At 37.9% G+C, this 19733-nt stretch overlaps 1 protein-coding gene across 6 annotated transcripts; it reads left to right on the forward strand.

Moving 5' to 3' along the window:
* Positions 1 to 7858: 7858 nt before the first annotated feature.
* LOC140863076 (F-actin-capping protein subunit alpha) lies at positions 7859 to 18984 on the forward strand. Of its 6 annotated transcripts, XR_012143825.1 has the most exons (14): positions 7859 to 7990; positions 8528 to 8629; positions 10698 to 10839; positions 10909 to 11024; positions 11807 to 11896; positions 13115 to 13179; positions 14501 to 14662; positions 16602 to 16680; positions 16815 to 16892; positions 17954 to 18028; positions 18100 to 18135; positions 18245 to 18274; positions 18374 to 18528; positions 18735 to 18862. XR_012143825.1 is itself a non-coding variant. In XM_073266211.1 (12 exons), exons 2-12 carry the CDS (start codon positions 8618 to 8620, stop codon positions 18846 to 18848), a joined length of 969 nt encoding a protein of 322 aa, XP_073122312.1. In that variant the 5' UTR covers positions 7859 to 7990; positions 8528 to 8617; the 3' UTR covers positions 18849 to 18984. The 6 variants fall into 6 exon arrangements, 5 of the variants coding, with proteins under 5 accessions (XP_073122312.1, XP_073122314.1, XP_073122316.1 ...); XM_073266211.1 differs by lacking the exons at positions 18245 to 18274; positions 18374 to 18528 and having other exon boundaries at positions 18735 to 18984; XM_073266213.1 differs by lacking the exons at positions 18245 to 18274; positions 18374 to 18528 and having other exon boundaries at positions 10715 to 10839; positions 18735 to 18984.
* The last annotated feature ends 749 nt before the right edge of the window (positions 18985 to 19733 follow it).

Consider the following 19733-nt stretch of genomic DNA (forward strand, 5'->3'; position numbering starts at 1 on the left):
TTAGAGCATAATTAAGCATGCATTTAAAATAAATCCCTGTGGAAGACATAAATAAAAGCAGACCGGCAAAATAAAACCGGTTAAACAAATTTGGTTCATACAACCCAATCGAATAAATAAGCCTAATCATAAGGACCTACAGCTAATCATGTTGTCTTCACTGGTCACTGGCTACTCCATGCTCGTGGTGCTCAATCCTGCACCTACACCTGCCCCGTCTAATGGGGTGTCCAGATACACAGAAAATACTTGACGTGAGCTCTAAGCTCAATACGCAAATACTGATAAACATACAAATTTGATGCATGCAAATGTTAGGGTATCATATCTAGTATAACTGTATACAAACTGCTCAGACTAGAGTCTGGGACATGAGCTCGTCACAACGGGGTCGCTAACCACTGTGCGCGACCACTCACTCCCAATCCCGGGCGTGGACCACGAAGTCCCCTAGATGGCAGTACCTGGCTAAGCCCATCGGCCGCAAGGGTACTCGACATCAAAACATCCAAACAGGGCTGAGCAACCATAACTGGCTCATCTCAAAAGATGTACAGGTACAAGATGATATGCACATGCCACATACAACAACATGCAACACATAAATGCAACATATAAGCATGCATATCCACTGGCAATCTCAGTCAGTACTTACGTACCTTTCTACAGGCAGTCCTAGCAGTCTCACTCTAGGTTCCAAGCGTATCATCAACTCTATAATGCAAATACTCATGCATCATTCATTAAGCTCTAAAAGCCTTAACTAAGCTATTGCATACTCCTACATAATTTAAGGAGACCATAGCTATACCTGCATCCGTCGTCAGCCCACTGATGGCGAATATCCCGCAACTAAGGGCACACCCCTGCTGCAGCTCCACAGCCTCGAGCACGGCTCTACTACACCAGCACTGCTCCGCTAATGTGTCAGACACTGTCTGACTATGCTAAAATATATTTCCTACTCCAACTCTAAAATAAGAGTACCCAAAGCCCTAAAATAGAGCCACTCAGACGAAAGATAGTAATTCGGAATTCACACAAATGAGGAGCTCGGTCCCCATATTTATAGAACATGATCGGACCGTCCGATCACACTTTCGAATGCAACCATACACCTGTCCTGAACACTATTCGGATGGTCCGATCTCACCCTTCGGATCTTCTGAACTCAATTATTACGTCATTCGTGACGTCAGCCATCCGATGATACAAACGCACATGTCCCTGCTCAAGTTAGGATCGTCCGAACTCCACTTCGGAGCGTCCGAACTGCTCGCATCCTCCGAACTAGCTCCCGAACATAGCCACTTTGGATGGTCCGATCCCTGATCGGATCGTCCGATCCCACTTGACCCTTTGGACTATTTTCAAGTGTTCTCGATCCATATTTGAACTTCTTTAATCCATTTGAAGTTTTCTTAATCATGTTTTACTTAATATAAACATGATTACTTGATTAATTACTCATTAATTGTTAATTCAGGACACGGGTTACTACATTCTCCCCCTCCCCTTAAAAGATTTCGTCCTCGAAATCTAGGGTAAAACCTCGAGAACGTACTAAAGATACTTGCTCGAGTTGCCCGGCCGAAATAGCTTCCGACAAACTCAGACTCTTGTCGAATTTCCTGCAAGCTCCATTAATGCTGGACCGCATTAACATTCTCCCAATTGAAGATTGCTGCGCTACTCCTCTGGCACTAATGTGTCACAACACTGATACCTCTTCCATTCTGACCACGATCTCACTGATCACGAAGGATACAAACACTTGCTCAATCGAGATCATTGTCCCAAGGAAAAGTCTTAGACTGACGAAGACCAAATCATAACCTGACTGGTTTACAACATTCGTCGAATCTCCAAACTAGATCCAACCATCTAACAGTTCCAAAAAGCTCTCGATGTCAAACACCTCTAGTGAGAAAACACCAGTCCCCACACTGTGCTGACACAAAGCTATACTCCAACGTAAATGCTTAACACGATTCTCATACTGGTCATTCTCCCCATGTTCCACCGAAGTAAATGAGCTTCTCAGGAAACACTGGGAATTCAGTCCACCATATCTAGTGCGAATCACAGTTCATGTTTCTCAGTATAACTTAATATTGTGCCCTGATGAAAACTATCATCGCTCGCCAATAATGACGCTAAGTCATCTCCTAGCCATTGGCATGCGAAGCCACGCATTCACTGCAATGGGAATCATCACACCTCTGATGATCTACATCATCTCGACTATAGGTTATTCTCCCATGAATTCTAATCGATGGACATATTCCTGATAGTTATACACACTCGCAATCACTGTACACACATCAAGACTAAGGCAAGCTCCCACCAATATGCTCGACTGGGACATTCCACAGTGCACAGACATGTGGAAACGCTTCCTATTCTGTCTCGAAACTCGACAGTCATTGCACTTAGTATTACTCATCATGGAGTCTCTGATGATACCATCATCGCTCGTCCCAACCTCCCAAGGTTGAACATAACGGTCCTGGAAACTAAATCCCAACGAATTCTCAACAATCAAATCGCTCCTTTGCTGAACGCATCGGTCTTTTCTCTGACGAACGTATCATCCCTGGAATACCCAAATCGCTCTGGTTTCAACACACCCATACTTGATAACCAGAAAATAGCTATTAGTAGTCTATCGACACAATCTCGTGCCTTACTACTGACAGCTGCCTCGTACACTGGACTTAATCACCCTAACTCTAACAGAGTCAGAAAATGCCTAATGCAACCATTGGACTCACTATCCTTGCCTCGTTCATTTAGGATGAACGCCACTGTTCGTCAAGTTCAAGAATCATAATTAACGAATCCCAAAGATTTCCACAATCTCAGGATATGTTTCTGATTATACCCCTCGCTAATACTGTACAACAATTAAAGACTGAGGTAGTCTATCATGACAACCCACCTGGAATCACCACCAAGTGTACACTGGCATAAGTCACACTTCCCTCATGCCTCAAATAGTCCTGTACACTCCTTAGCATTCGATATAATCCACCACTGAGGAAATCTCTCATCGCTGGAAAATACTCTCATCCGAGTCAATGCCCCGGATAGTCTACAACCTCGTTTCCTGAATCATCCTATCACAAGAGAATCAAATCATCTACTAGATCCACTAGTCTAGCAGTATCTCATAGGTCCAAAACCTATCCGCTCAGAGTACCCACTTGTCAAGAAGATCCTCCAAGACTGGTTCTCACAGCAAAACACTCAAACTAATATCTCTGAAAAAATCAGACGATATCTAATCCTACCGATATCAAGCTTGATATCTAAACCATGGTCATACTCTGTTGTGACTGCTACCAAATCTCTAGACTGAGTAGCCTGCCCACCGCCGATCCTGAAGCACGAAGGCTCCTAGGCAACCTCTGAAGTAAAAAGACTCCCAGAGTAATACTGGCATAGGGTCGCGCCATATCACGTCTAGTCATGGTCATAGTCCACAACTCTCGGCATATACTGGACCTGGTTCCTGATGAAAACCCATCATCACAATGTCGCAACCTAGATAGGTCCAACATACTACTGTTCTAAGGGAACAACCTAGTACAATCTCAATGTTCTAAACCGAACAATATTCTCATGCCTCCAGATGAATCACTTCAACACTGACACTAATTTAGTCCACTGACTAACTAGGTCAATCTTAGGAAACGCCTAGACTAACCGCAAGTCAAACAGTTACAGCTGGCTTACTCCAAACCCAAGAGCTAAAATAGTTGAACACTAATAAACTAGAACCAAGTCAAACTTAGCAAAATCACTTGCAATCATTAACGAATTGTTGGATAAATAAAACATGTATAATTGCTTCAAGTTATGTACAATTTCTTATTACAATTCCATGTAATACAATTACAGTATTCAAAATACAATGAAATGTACAATCGAACTTGAAATGATACAACCAAAGTATGATGATTCATTACAATTGAAATACTGTTTACAACTACAAGAATACAGCATTTAAATCATCGTACTAGTCTTCGTTTCTTGAGCATGAAGCTTTTAATTGACACACGCATCAATGTAAGCGTACTCCCATCCAAGTCTCTCTACCTGTCCTCCTGCGAAGAAATCCGGAGAAATGGCACGTGATAGCTAACCAGCTATGCTCTGCGTCAGTGCATGTCAGTCGACCTCTTCTGCTCACGATCTACCGTCAGCTTTATTCTTGTAACCAAATCATGCTTTTGAACATGAAGTTTCCCGTATGTCTACCGAAAGCATCGATACAAGCATACCGACACAACCATGTTCTGCATGAGTTTACAGACCTTACACTCGAAACCTGTCATGCCTTAGGCACTCGAGGCATTTCCTGGTGAAGGTCTATATGACAATCTCTCCAACTACGATTGGAGAATCTTCAGAGTAGTGTCATCATGGTACGGACTGTACAGATGCAAACATCAAGTAAGTCCCCACCAATCCTTTGCCACTGCCTTTGGCATCCGGTACTCGATCCAAAGCTAAGATCCCTATGAGTAAAAGTCTCAAAAGCTCGGATACGAACCATCGCTCTTGTCCGTACTTGCTTGAATCCCATAAATCAAATCTTAAGAAATTCTGCAGATGATGATAGTCTTTGGGCAACCTAATCGCCGCATCATCACCTCTTCCAATGTCTCATCAATCTTACAAGGATAACCCAAAGTCTCAATACTATATCCCAAGTCTCTTGCATGCATGCTCTGATACCAATAAATGTAGCGACCCAACCTGGATTCACTACCTAATCAGAGTTAGAGCGTAATTAAGCATGCATTTAAAATAAATCGCTGCGGAAGACTTAAATAAAAGCATATCGGCGGAATACAACCGGTTAAACAAATTCGGTTCATACAACCCAATCGAATAAATAAGCCTAATCATAAGGACCTACAGCTAATCCTGCTGTCTTCACTGGTAACTGGCTACTCCATGCTCCTGGTGCTCAATCCTGAACCTACACCTGCCCCGTCGAATGGGGTGTCCAGATACACAGAAAAACTTGACGTGAGCTCTAAGCTCAATACACAAATACGGATAAACATACAAATATGATGCATGCAAATTCTAGGGTATCCATATATGGGATAACTGTATACAAACTGCTAAGACTAGCGCCTTGGACATGAGCTCGTCACAACGAGGTCGCTAACCGCTGTGCGCGACCACTCACTCCCAATCCCGGACGCGGACCACAGAGTCCCCTAGATGCCAGTACCTGGCTAAGCCCATCGGCCGCAAGGGTACTCGACATCAAAACGTCCAAACAGGGCTGGGCAACCCTAACTGGCTCATATCAAAAGATGTACAGGTACAAGATGATATGTACATGCCACATACAACAACATACAACACATAAATGCAACATATAAGTATGCATATCCGCTGGCAATCTCAGTCAGTACTTACGTACCTTTCTACAAGCAGTCCTAGCAGTCCCACTCTTGGTTCCAAACCTATCATCAACTCTACAATGCAAATACTCATGCATCATTCATTAAGTTCTAAAAGCTTTAACTAAGCTATTGCATACTCCTACATAATTTAAGGAGACCATAGCTATACCTGCGTCCGTCGTCAGCCCACTGATGGCGAATATCCCGCAACTAGGGGCACACCCCTGCTGCAGCTCCACAGCCTCGAGCACGGCTCTACTGCACGAGCACTGCTCCGCTAATGCATCAGACACTGTCTGACTATGCTAAAATATATTCCCTACTCCAACTCTAAAATAAGAGTACCCAAAGCCCTAAAATAGAGCCACTCGGACGAAGGAGAGGAATTCGGAATTCGCACAAATGAGGAGCTCGGTCCCCATATTTATAGAACACGATCGGACCGTCCAATCATGCCTTCGGAGCGTCCAATCTGCTTCGGACTGTCCGATCTGCTTCGGACCATCCGATCGCCTCATCGGATCGTTCGATCTCCGCCATGCATCCAACCATTCGCATGCAACCATACACCTGTCTTGAACACTGTTCGGATGGACCGATCTCACCCTTTGGATCGTTCGAACTCAATTATTAGGTCATTCGTGACGTCAGCCATCCGATGATACGAACACACGTGTCCCTGCTCAAGTTCGGATCATCCGAACTCCACTTCGGAGCGTCCGAACTGCTCACATCCTCCAAACTAGCTCCCGAACATAGCCACTTCGGATGGTCTGATCCCAGATCGGATCGTCCGATCCCACTTGACCCTTCGGACTATTTTCAAGTATTCTGGATCCATGTTTGAACTCTGTTAATCCATTTAAAGTTTTCTTAATCATGTTTTACTTAATCTAAACATGATTACTTGATTAATTACTCATTAATTGTTAATTTCGGATACGGGTTACTACAAATATAACATGAAATCAAGAGAAAAAATTAAGTCACAACCATCATTTAAAGGAATAGAAACTAAATCCCAACTCGATTCAAGATGCTTGAAAGAAGAAGCAAGAAGTCATGGAAGAAACCCTAGATCTCAAAGTTACGCCCCTAATCTCCATTCTCTCTCGAGCGGGAAAGAAAGAAATTCTCTCTCTACGCCTTGAACTCCCTTAATTGGATTTCCCTGCTTCAAAACATATGGTTCGGAGCATCTGAATGTGAGCTTAAACAACGAGGCAGGAGGAAGATGACTGCCTACAACAATGGCAAAGCCCGCGAGCTCTAGAACTATAAAATGAATGTCCGCAATTTATCAATTGCAATCACCGGAGAATTAATGCAAGGGCCATGAGAACAACCGCAAAACACCAAAAATCGAGCAAGAACAGCAACCAAAAGCCCCAAATCGCACAGAAACTCAGAAAATCGAAGCCAAGCTCCAAAGCCCTAAGTCATCGGAGAAAAGGGGAACCACCGTCACAGCGAATCACCGGAGACATCAGCGTGAGGGAGGGAGAAGCTTCCAACCAAGAGTCCAACCAAAGAATCGATCGAGACCAACTCCCCTGCAGCCTCATCCCAACGCCCAAAAATCTGCAACTCACGTAACTCAACCCATCGAGCAGTCGGGGGAATGAGGAAGATGAGGCCTCTCGTTCTTCCTTTTCTTTCGAATGGGAGAGAAAGCGAGAAATTCAATCTACGTCAGAGACTCAATTTCCCACAGACGGCGTCAATGATGCGATCCAAAAATTTCCTTCGTCATTTTTGTGAATCCTCCGACCGTCCTTGCCTGAAAATCATGAATAAACCGGTTAGGGGCGTCAGGACTTCTTCCGGTGTGACCCCTCTGATGCATAATTCATATTGACAGCAAATTTACATTTTTTATTTTATAAATGGCATGTTTTTTTTTTATTTTTCATTAATTTATTTTACCTAAACAAAAAAATTACAAATTGCATTATTTAAAGTGAAAATTCACCTTTACACCGACTAAAAATTTTAAAAAAATTGTTAGTTACATAATTAAAAATGTAAATTCAGTGTTAATATGACTAAAATTTAAAAAAAAATACAAGTTATATGACTATAAAAACAAATTTAGTATTAACATGACTAAAATTGAGAAAATAATACAAATTACAAGAATAAGAGCCCGTTTGGTTTTTGTAGATATATTTTTTAAAAAAGTGCTTTTTTAAGCTATAATTTTTGGCATTTGAAGAAACTCTAATTTTGACTTAAAAAAGTGTTTTTTAAGCATTTATTTGGTCATCCAAACACCTTATTAACTGAAAAAGCATTTTTTTTATAAAAAAAACGTTCTTTTTTAACCTGATTTTTGATACCAAACGGGGCCTAAAATTGTAAATTTAATGTAAACAAGATCAAAATATCAAAAAATGTACAAATTATTATTACGGGAAAAAAATATAATTTTACGTGGTTCGGCCGTGCGTGTAACAAATCAATAAAATCACAAATACATGCTGTATCCTTCCAAACTCCCCGAACTCTTTTTTTCGCTTCCCTTTCGGTTTCTGCATCCCCAAACGTTGCATTTGTTGTAGGTATTGCTATTTTATGCATTTTGTTGTTGCTGATTATTATTATTTGCCAAATTGCTTGATTGAGTATTCGGTATTCCACTTTGAGTTTTGCGCATTTGCTTCACTGATTATGTCTATCGAGCGTACCATTTTTTGGATTTAAAAATTTTTCTTCCGTACGATTGATTTTACAATTACGATTTGGATCTTGAAAACTTTAATCCTTTTTTTTTTGGGTTTCAAGGTTTCAATTCTCGGGGATTTTGTGTTTTATGATTTCTTCGATTTAGGATTTGGAATATGGGTTCTTAACTCCTTGTTTTTTAGGCTTTATTTTTCACGTTTTCCCCAAATTATTGACATACTTAATCGGTTTCGGTATATATCTGTTGGCTTAGATTCTTATCTTCTAAAGTTATATGAATATGAATATACGTGCACTGCAGTTGTAAACTCAAGTATTTTTAAATAAATTAGAGCGTTGCATAGCCATTTAAGTGCACTCAGTTACAACCAATTCATACCAGTGCATCTCATTGAAAATGTTTGTTTTGCCAGTTCTGAGTCCACGAGTCCTTAGTCATTGAAAGATTCAAATCATTGTCGCTTGCGGATAAGGACCAGCTCGAATCTGGATGTGCTGTTCTGATGCACAATAAGGTATTCTTTGTTTGGCTGTACGAAGTAGAATTTTGAACTCTGGATTTGGAAAAACAGAGGTTAGTTGGAATTGTTATCAGAGTTGTGCTTGGTTTGTGATAATGGGTGTTTGTAGGTAGAAATTTTGAGCCATCAGATTTGGTCGCCTACGAAGGAGGAGTGAATATATATTATAATACTTAATAAGTCGAAAGAGGAGGAAGAAGGGTCGAAGTTTTCATTTGTTCCCCATTTTATTTTTGCGGAACAGAATTCTCAATAAGGGGACATTTTGGGTTCCTTCCTCCTATCAGTAAGAAGTTGTTTGTTCAAATGAACTTAGTTGATATGGGTTTCGTCAATTTCCATATCATGCTCTTTGTTTTTCTTAAGATTGTGTGGGTAGGTGTATTCCAGCAGTATTGCGGCGTAAGTTTACCAGCTACCAACTATCATTTTTTTAAAAAAAAAAAAAATTAATTTGATGGAGTATCTTCATTATAATTGTTGCACGTTCAGTATCTAGCTGTATAGTGCTGGGTTCATTTTCTCTCCAAGCTGGGAAATATCATCATGTGGTTGCACGATGAGTTGGAATTTTTCAGCCTTCTTAAATACGATGTATCAATTAAAAACACATAAACTCAGTTTGAAGATGGGAATGTTATATCTTGGTCCATTTGTAATTGCTAACTAGGAGTCCCTTCGGGGACATCCGATAATTGCTAACTAGGATAGTATTTTGGATAGCAGTTATCGGAACATATATTCAGCAAAAATTAATGCAATTTAACTATACATAAATTGAATGAAACTTAATAAAACATAGTGTAAAATCTCATCCATATATTATGTCTGTCATTTATGGTATTTCAATTGTCTTTTATTTACTTCGTTAAACATGTTATTGTCAATTTTTTATTATTCCATGAGTAAAGATTTGAAAAAATATTCGTTTGATTTGTAATTTGTGTTTTACCAGTTCCCCAATCCTTGGTCACCTCCCCACTTCTATCTTTTTTTTGGTCCTTTTGTTTTGCTTCATATTTGTAGACGTAGTTGGTTAAACTATCACTATTTTACTTGCTTGACTTTTTCCTTTTTTTTTTGTTTCTTTGCACCGTGGAAGATTCTATCTGCACTAGCAAACACAATCAGAATTTGGATAATTGAGGTTTAAGGCAATCGTGAAATATTGTTGCTTGCGGGATTTATTTTGGAAATTAGTGATGTCTGATAGTGTTATTCCTGCGTACTGTGAAGGTTGAATGCAAGATTAGTGATAAATGAAGCAAATGTGCTTGGATTATTGACATGATTAATGAGGCAAAAGCATTTCTTTTATTTTTCTTTGAGGCTCAACCGGCAGACGTCAATATTTCATTTATTTTTGTGGTTCTTTGGATTACTAGTCACCAAGATCATGTGGATATGTTTTTAAGTATTATTTTGTGCGGTTATTTTCGTAGTGGAGCTTTAATAACTAAGTAGAGATGTTCCCTATATTGATTTGATTGTCAAAAATGCCTTGTGGAAAAGATTTAAGAGAAACAAATTCGTATGCGTGCAGGAAGTCTTTTCTTTTGGCATTTCCTCAACTCTAGATTTATGGGTCTGAAACTTTTATTTCTTTTGGGGCAGGATTCTTCATTACTTCAGTGGTATTGCACATAGGAAGTTAATTTAATTTTATTGTTTCTTTCCCTATGAGTTTTGTGTCCTTTAATAATCAATTGTCAATAGTATGTAGTTTGTATAGCATGTTTATGGTGCCTAGAAGATGTGAGAAATAGGTTCCCTGTATCAGATTCGTACATGATAGTAAAATAGTACTAACTGTTTGCTATTTCTCTAGGATCAAAACTAATTTGTTAAGCATGTGCCTCATTGATATTGTAGAGCATAACAAAATCAAACAGTTAAAAAATAAAAATGTGTCACATACATAAAATAATTGACATTCATGTGTTACATGTGTGCGCAAGAATAGCTAGTAATTTATTAAGTATGTTAATGTTACTTTCCATTTAATTTAATCTTGTAAAATTATTAAATACAAAACGAAACATGAGTAATTGAGAGGGAGAAGTTTTGGTTGAAACACAGTGGGATTTTAATAATGTCAGACGTGGAAGAAAAGGAATCCCAGCTCAGCGATGACCAGAAAATTGAGATCACTAAATGGTTCCTCCTCAATTCTCCCGCTGGAGAAGTCCAATACGTGGCCAAGGGTATGAGTACCTGTATAAATCCAATATTTGGAAATTCTGCTTTATTTTCTTGTCATGTGGAATGTGCAGATATTCAGGCGGTTTTGAAGAACGAGAGATTGTTTAATAAGGCGGCGACGGAGGCATTTCCAATGTACAACAAAGCTCACATGATTTGCCTCGAATTTCCAGACAGAAGCGGTGAGGTAAAGTGAATGCTGTCACAATCGTCTTGTTAATTTCTATGTGACTTGAGTTAATTTTGAAGAATTGTCACGGAAGTTAAGGTGCGATGAATGAGTTGATTCTGTTTGCTTAACTTAGATGTTCTTGTTTTGTTAGGTTCGTGTTCTGCATGCAGGTGGAATAGCTTTTTTTGCTCGAAGTAGAATCAATGACATGTGCTTTATATGTTACGATGTGGTGATTGAAAGTGAAATTAAATGAGTGAGTTGGGTTCCGTAAACTTATGTTGTTTTGTTTCATAGAGCATTGAGGACAGTATTTCAGTCAAATTCCACCCACCATAGTGGTAGTGAAGATTTCATATCGGTAATGAATAAGGAGAATTATTAATGTTGATCACTTAAGTGAGATAGTGATTGCAGTAGTTGGAATGGTTTATTGTATCATTGCATGGACATAGACAGCATTTGGGACACATGCTTTCAATAATGATGGCATTGACATATGTAAATAACAAATGGTGAAAATTAATGGTAAAAGTTTTTTTATGAACTAGTTGCTCCTCTACATCATGTTTTGGGGGTGTTTCAATATTCTAGAAGGGTTTACCCATCCACAGCAAGCTTCTCAAGAATTTATACAGATTTTAGAATTATTGTATCTTCCTAACAGAGTATGAGAGTAGTTTTATATTGTGAAATGTGTCAATTGTGCTCGAAATAAATTGAATTTGTTATGGTGCAAATTCGATGCTGCAAATGTCATTTCTTTTATCTCGATTGCCTTCTCTTTAATTTTGCAGGTACTTCTGACATCATTTAGCGAGATTGATGAAAATGAATATCTTGATCCTAGGACTGCTCAGGTCGCCATAGTTGATCATGTGAAACAAGTGAGTTGGGTCTTTGTCATTAATTTCTTAGAACATGCAGAATTTTATTATTTTGGATTTCTTACTTAGCTTTTGAATTTGCTCTGTTTGTTATGGACTGCTAGATCAGACATTCAGCCTCTATAGCCTTGTGGATATGAAACTTATTTTTGGTTTGGAGGGGTTTTGCTTTACCTATTGTCATGGGATTCGAATTCTGACTTCAGTCTTTAACCTTTTTGACAAAAAAGTAATAAAATATTAAAAACTACATATTGTCTAACTAACTAAATGATTTGCACTTGGTTCAACCTGGTCAATGTTATAAATGGCGGGAGGCGGTGGCGGGGCGGTCACTGACCGCCTGCCGCCTTGTCAGCCTAGGCGGTTGAATTTATTTTAACAATTTTTTTATAGGTACCTATATATAATCATCCAAGTCATCATTTTTTATGTAATATATGTAACTAAATAATGTTTATGCGTAAAGAAACTTTATACAATGTAATACAGTTAACAAAGTGCAAATAAATATATAAATGCAAAATAATTAAGGTGGTGGCTGTTGGCGGTGGCAGCTGGTGGCGGTTTGAGGCAGGTGTTTGCGGATGGTGGAGGACACTTGAAACCAAAAGTAAATACAAAAGAGAGTGAGAAGTGTTTTTATTATATCTGGGTTTTTTTTAAATTGATTGACTTTGACTGAGTTTTAAAATTATTTGACTGACTTTGACTGAGATTTAAAAATCATTGCCCGCCTTGACTGCTCGCCGGATTGCCTTGGACCGCCCATATAGATGGCCTTAGACAGAGGCGGGGCGGTCGAGGGCCGCGCCTAGGCGACCGCCTCAACCGCCATTTAGAACACTGAACTTTGTTATGAGTTATTATGTGTTGATGTTTTGACATACTCAGGAGTTGGGTATAAATCTTCTTGCATAATAGGGTGATGGCATGTTGAGTTATGACTCTGGAGGAAGAAAGATGCATCTGAAAATACCTCTACCGAGCAGGAACGATTGGGATGTTGTGATGATTTGTATCCTGGAAAATTGATCACATTGACTCTTACCAATTATTAGCAGATTTGCTAACCATCATAGACATGGTTTAAACTAATCTCCACTGTGAAATAGATCTAAACATAACTGTGTGTTACTTATTAAAAATCTTGCGCATTTAAATATGCGGACTGTTCTGAAAATTTTAAATGCTATAATTATAATCATGTTGATTCAGGTTTGTGAAGATACACGACCAGCAAATGATAAAGAGCTTCCTTCGCCATATATTGAGGAATATCGGTAATGCTTTGGGATTTAGTTTTAAAATTGCTAATCTACTGCAGATATCAAAATTTTGTAAATGAACAGTTTGACTTATTCCTGAATATAAATATACTTAAGGCTCGCTTGGTACGTTTGATGGGATTATGTTATGGATGCAAATGGGGAGTGGGCTCTGAGGAGAGTACTAGGCCCATTATTAAACAAGTTTACAGTAGAAGAGTTAAGAAAGGCCCAAGTAGTGAGGAGAATAAGATGTGAAGAAAAGAAGGCAGTTAGCATTCTGTCATTTTCGTGCTTGGTCTTCTTTTGACAAATATACCCCTTCCATCCTCAAACTTGAACCAACCCTAAATCAGTCTCTTCGGTATGCGAAAACCAAATTCTCCACATTCTCTCTTCGCTCTCGATCTTCTCCCGACCCTGATTCCAAAACCAGACCGAGGGACATGTGAATGTATTGCACCCTGAATGATTATATGGTATTTAATTACAGACCGAAATAGGTTATATGTCATGGATAAATTTCAGATTCTGTAAATTTGCTGCCCAATATTATATTTCCGTGTAAAAGTAGACTTCCTCGAAATCGAGAAATACTTCGAACAAGGTTGACGAACTGAGTATAAAAGCCGAGAAGTGAAAAGAATTCAGGGAGAATGAAACGAAGGAGAAGGAGCTGTGAATATTTGTCGAACAAGATGATTTACCTGCAGAAACTTATTTGGTCCACACGCTCCAAACAAAGGAGAAAAAGTTGCGTCATCCACCCAAACTCGATCTCAGAAAGTGACGTTGTTGGGTCTTTCCTAGGGCTGAAGGGTAAAAAGGTAAAGAAGGGCCACAATAATGGGTAATGTACAAATAAGGATTGTGAATACTGTCAAAAATGTGGACAATATTCTCTCCTTTTCAAACATCTACAGTGCGAGAATCACGAGCCCGATGTTATCGAGATTTTCTTAGAAAAACCAGTCAAACTAGTGATAGTAAGCTAATCCTACAATAATCAGTCATACCAAACGGGACCTTAGTTTTTGGGTTAGATAATTGGAAGGTTGATCCAGTGAGTAAAGCAATGTGAGTTGGCTGGTCAATTTTTTTGAAAAGATACACGCACACTTAGGCTGTCACTTTTGTTTGGTTCAGAGGAACAAACGAGCGCAGATCTCTCCATCCTGAAACCTACTCAGTGTTCAAACTTCCAATGTTAATAACGATTGAAACTAAGCATATTAGAAAAAATCATTTATATGACGTCTTTGTTCAAGCTTAAAGTGTATTAAGAATGTTGTGGTTGATTTCTTTCTCTTCACTTGTTAAAACTCTTTCTTGGTAGGTGTGCTTTGGATGCAGAAATCAGCAAGTATGTTACTGAAGCATACCCAAAAGGAGTTTGTTCTGTATATTGTACTAATGGCAAAGATGTGGAAGAACCAGGCTTGGATTTTGAACTTGTTGTGGTAATTTCTGCAGCCAGACACAGCCCTCAAAATTTTTGGTATGCTTGAAGTCTCTTGAAATTCCAGAAGCATTTTCTTATTTCTATGGTCTTAGTTCATTATCATGTGCTTGATGTTTGTTTTTTCAAAACGAAACTTTAAAGAGTGATGCTTAATATATATGTCTTGTAATGAAATAAATTCTAGTTTGTTTCGGATGTCATAATCTAAGCAACATTTCAGGAGTAAATATTTTGTGGTCTATTGATTTTGAAAAACTAAAAGTATGCATATCAAGAAGTATGGATAAAAGGTAGCCCAGATATCGATGATCATGATAAAGCATAAAAGATTAATCGGTTTAGTTATGTAATGAAGAAGTTCTGATAGCGGTGAGAGCAGGCTGATCATGTGTTGTTTATTCGAGGAATAGAGAACAGATGGAAACTATTATTGTTGTGTATGCAAACATAGTGATTATGTTAGGAAACTAAATATATTGGGCTTAAATAATTTAGAGGATGAAATTGTAACGGGCTCCAATGTGTTGGGCCTAGGGATTACGTAGGGAAGGCCGAAGGGGTATATTGTGAGGAGTGGGGAAGAAGTTAATTCATTTAGCATATTTTCATTTTGGAAACTGACTAGCTAAGCTAAGGAGCTACAAAGGCTTTACTCTGGGATTTGCATCTGTTTGGATTCATATTTGTATGCATTTCTTTGTTTTGTTTTCTTATATTCAATATGGGGATTGAGGATCATAACAGATTACGGAAGATCAGAATGGAGATCAAGGGGCCAAAGAAAATACTCCAAAATAAGTCACTCTAGATCTAAATGTCTTCAAACATTTTCTGGGAATGGATATTATGAGGAGTTTCACATGAATTTAGATCACACGAAGGAGATGTTAGTTAACATTTGACAATGAATGAGGAAGTTTGGTTGTAGTATGCCAGTCATTGCAAATAAATTGAAAAAAAAAACATGGCTAAAGATGACCCTTGGTTTGTAGATAGTTACAAGCACAATCTAGTAAAATTGGTTTACATGTTCCTCACAAGACCACATATTGACTTTAATACGATCATTGTCAGTCAATTAATGCATGCTCCAATAAAAAGATGTCAGGAGGTCGTACGAATTGAGCAGTATCTTAAGGAGTGTTCAGGAAGGAGCTCTTGTTCGAAACAACAGTAGTAGAGTTAATTGAGTATATATAGTGTTATATATATGGATGCTAGAACTGTGGAACAATTCTACAACCAGTTGTTATCCAAGGTCTGGGGGGTGCAGTGACTTAAAGAAGGGATAACCAATCAGTTGTTCCAGGAATCAGTTTTGAGATTGGATACTGAGGGGAATAGCTCGAGGAGCATTGGAACTTTTATGGATGTAAATCTTGACAGTAGTCGCAGCAATAACAAGAATATTTCTATTGGAACTATGAAATTGTTCAATGGCATCACTTTAACCATTAGAATTGCAAATAATTTAATTTAACATGATTCAATTAGTAATATATTTCCTTGAATAATATACGTACCAAATCTTTACTGTTGATGTTCTAACTTAGGCCTCACCAATCCTGGATTAGGTTGATTTGTGAGCAAGTTGGGAATGATTGATGTGTATTCAACAACTTAATGGGGATGTAGTAATTAGTAACAAGAGAGAAATCTCGATATCAGTGGGATTGGCATAAATCTAGAGAAATCACGAATTACTTGGATCAAGATTTGTCAACCATGTTCCTCCTTCTAACTCGGTATATTTTTCTTAATTTTCACCCTTATTTGATAGAACTATATATTTTAATCTTTTGTTGTTCAAGTGGTCAGTAGAAATACATACACATAAAAATACCCTTGTCTCATGTTATGTGAGAAGGAAGATTGTTTTTTCATGTACAAGCCATTCCATGGGAGCAAAACCCTCGAGAGATCCTGTTTCTTGTGAGAGATTTTGTTCAATAACCATGTCTGTTGTCTTTTATAGCAATGGAAGTTGGCAGTCGATATGGAAAATGGAATTTAGGGACGAGCTACAGATTGTGGAAGTGAAAGGTGAACTGCAGGTAGTTTTTTGTCATATTATTTATTGATGTTCTTGTAAAATCTGTTTTATGCATGTTGTTCCCACCATATTTTTTACTTTTGCTAAAAAGGAAAAAAGGTAAAGGAGTGTATATCAATCTCTTGCATCATCTAGGTGGGGGCCCACTACTTTGAAGAGGGAAATGTCCAATTAGATGCGAAGCATGAATGCAAGGATTCCACAATATTTCAGGTAATGCTCGCATTGAAGTCTGTAATCTGTATCAGGCTTCTCTATTCTGTTTGTTTGGTTGAAGTACCTATTGCTATGTCATCTGTAATTTGTTGCCTCAGTTCTTAGTATGCCATTTTGGTTCATTCACATAGGTGTGGTTGGCAATTATAGTTTTGATGATTGCAATATTGGTATGGACAATAGCTGAGACGGTTTGGATGGGCAAAAATGCCAAAATCTCTAGGTTTCATGAATCAAATTTTTATCATTTTGCAGTAGTTTTTCATTAGTAGTGAGTGTAAAGACTTAAGGTCCTGATCATGAGGACGACGTCATTGTTTATTTATACTAGCTATACTATATTATGAAAGTTGAGTGGCTTAGACTAACCTTGGTGTCATGATATGTTTTTGATAAATCAAAAGTACAAATTTTCTCAAATTATAAAATATTCTATTCTTATTTAATAAAATTGTCTTTAAACTTATGTTAGTAAATTTTTATCTCATATATATATATATATATATATATATATATATATATATATATCATATACTAATAAAATATATCTATTTCATTTTATAAATTTTAAATTATTTTAAATAATCATATCATTCATGACATTAAATTATAATAAAAGACGTTTTTAAAGTTTTAAATTTTTAAAAACTCTATCAAAATTCACATAAAAAAATTATATAACTTAAAATTTTTTAACATGTATGCATGCGAAGGAGCACTAGTATTCTTTAAATTTCTTGATATGAAATGGATTTTGTTTGAAGTACGAATCAAGATCTTCATAACAGTGTTTTTGTTTACTTTCCTTTGAAATGCGAATCAGATACTCTCATAATATATCTTTTTTTTGTGTACACTTCGAGTCCCCATTTGGTTTTAATCTTAGAAGAGGATTCAAGTGTTCAGGAATCAGGATATAAAAAAACTTGTTTAATTTTATATGCATCAATAACTTGGAAGGTGAGGATGAAATGCATCATACGAGAGTTTGTTTTCTGAATTTTATTCTGATGGTTTTGCAGGATATAACAATATGCTAACATGTGTTCGTTTTGCAGTCACCTGATGATTGTACGGGTTCCTTAACTAAAATTATTCGTCACCATGAGACAGAGTATCTGAATTCCCTCCAGGTTACCTCTTTCATTTTTGAATAAGATCATTTGTGTTCAAAATTCTCCTGCTGATGTGATTTTATTGGCAGATGTCTTATTCAAACTTGTCAGAAGCCACTTTTAAGGTACAATAACGTCATGATTGCATCTCCCTTGTAGAATTAGCAACAGAAGTACTCTTTGATTTATCAAGCACAGTGATGAATTAACTTCTTTCTTCACATGCATGCACAGATGAGTGTTGAACTCAAGACCTAGAACATGGTAAAATTACACGAGTTTTAGATGCTAATGTGACAGACGCACAGTTTAGCTTCTGAGTAGCTTCTGATAGTTCAACCCCATTATTTTTCATTTCTCTAGGCTCGCATCCCTTGGAGACTGTGAGTGTGTGAATTGTTACTGGTTATTCCCAGACCCAGTAAATTAATTTTGCTAGTAATAGTCAGTGTTAAGTCAGATAACTGTGATGAGCAACGACGGACCCAATGGTGGAGATCATTCTCCCCTATTGAAAGGTAATTAAATTTTTGGTGCAATTTTTGGCTCGTAACATTTTTTGAAATCGAATCACAAATACCAAGTCCGCACCTCTATCATCGAGTTATTATCAATTCTTGTACTTTGGGTGTATTTCTTATTTTTTTTGGAAAAAGTCGTGTGGCCAAATATTGCCTTCATTATCCAGAACTAAAGTTTTTTGTACTGCTCCTATGTTGTGTAGGACCTTCGGAGAAAGCTTCCAGTGACGCGTACACATTTTCCATGGCACAACACCCTGCAGTTCAACCTGACTAGAGATATGCAGAAGAGCTTGGGAATGGAAGCTAATAAATGATTCTACAGGGTGATGAAAGTTTATTGTCTTCAAAATTTTCTTGTGTAATGTGTTCGATTGTTTTTGTGCCCTTTTTGCCATTCTGTAATATACCTCCTTGCAAAATATATGCATGCCGCTTTTGTTTCTAAATGTTGCCCGCTTTGTGTTGATCGTTTCATTTGTTCACTCATTCTTTGATAAGGAACTTTGTTGAAGTTGAATGACTCTTTAGAGGTCGAAATACAATATATTCTATGTAGGGATCCGTCCCGGATCACCTACTACTAAATCCAAGTATCATGCAATTAAGATAACTCAAGTAAAATGATAAAGCAACGGAAATTGGAAACGAGTTTACAACCCGAACTGGCATAATACAACCGGTGACTAAAACTTAAAATTATAAGATGTTATACAATCATATCGAATAATAATATCTCAAAAACCACTGAAACAAATTTTGAATACAGAACAACTCACTGTTGTCGCTGATCTGGATCTCAACTCTGTCTTGATCCATCGGTCTTGTCCAACCTTAGACTTGTCCCGTCGAATAGGGTGTCCAAGAACACAACAAGAAAAACGAGATCGAGTAACCCTCAGAACATGAAGTACGAGTATACAAACCTAATCTGATGCATGCAAATGGTAGGGTACTGATCAACTATCAAATCCTGTTCAATTTAGGCGCCAATGAGTGTGTAACACCATGTGGGGTCAACTTCGCTGTGTAACTCCCCACACTCGTCGAAGATAACTGTAGCGTCTGTATCCGGCAACAACGCATCTCCCGATGTCCGACAATATAACAAGGATGTAGGGTTGAGCGACCTTACTCAAATGCTATCTCGAAGGAGATTCAACTCAACATGAATATGCATATGCATCATAATATAATAAAGC

The sequence above is a fragment of the Henckelia pumila genome, chromosome 4 (genome assembly GCF_033568475.1).
Source record: "Henckelia pumila isolate YLH828 chromosome 4, ASM3356847v2, whole genome shotgun sequence".
In the NCBI taxonomy this organism is placed as follows: Eukaryota; Viridiplantae; Streptophyta; class Magnoliopsida; order Lamiales; family Gesneriaceae; genus Henckelia; species Henckelia pumila.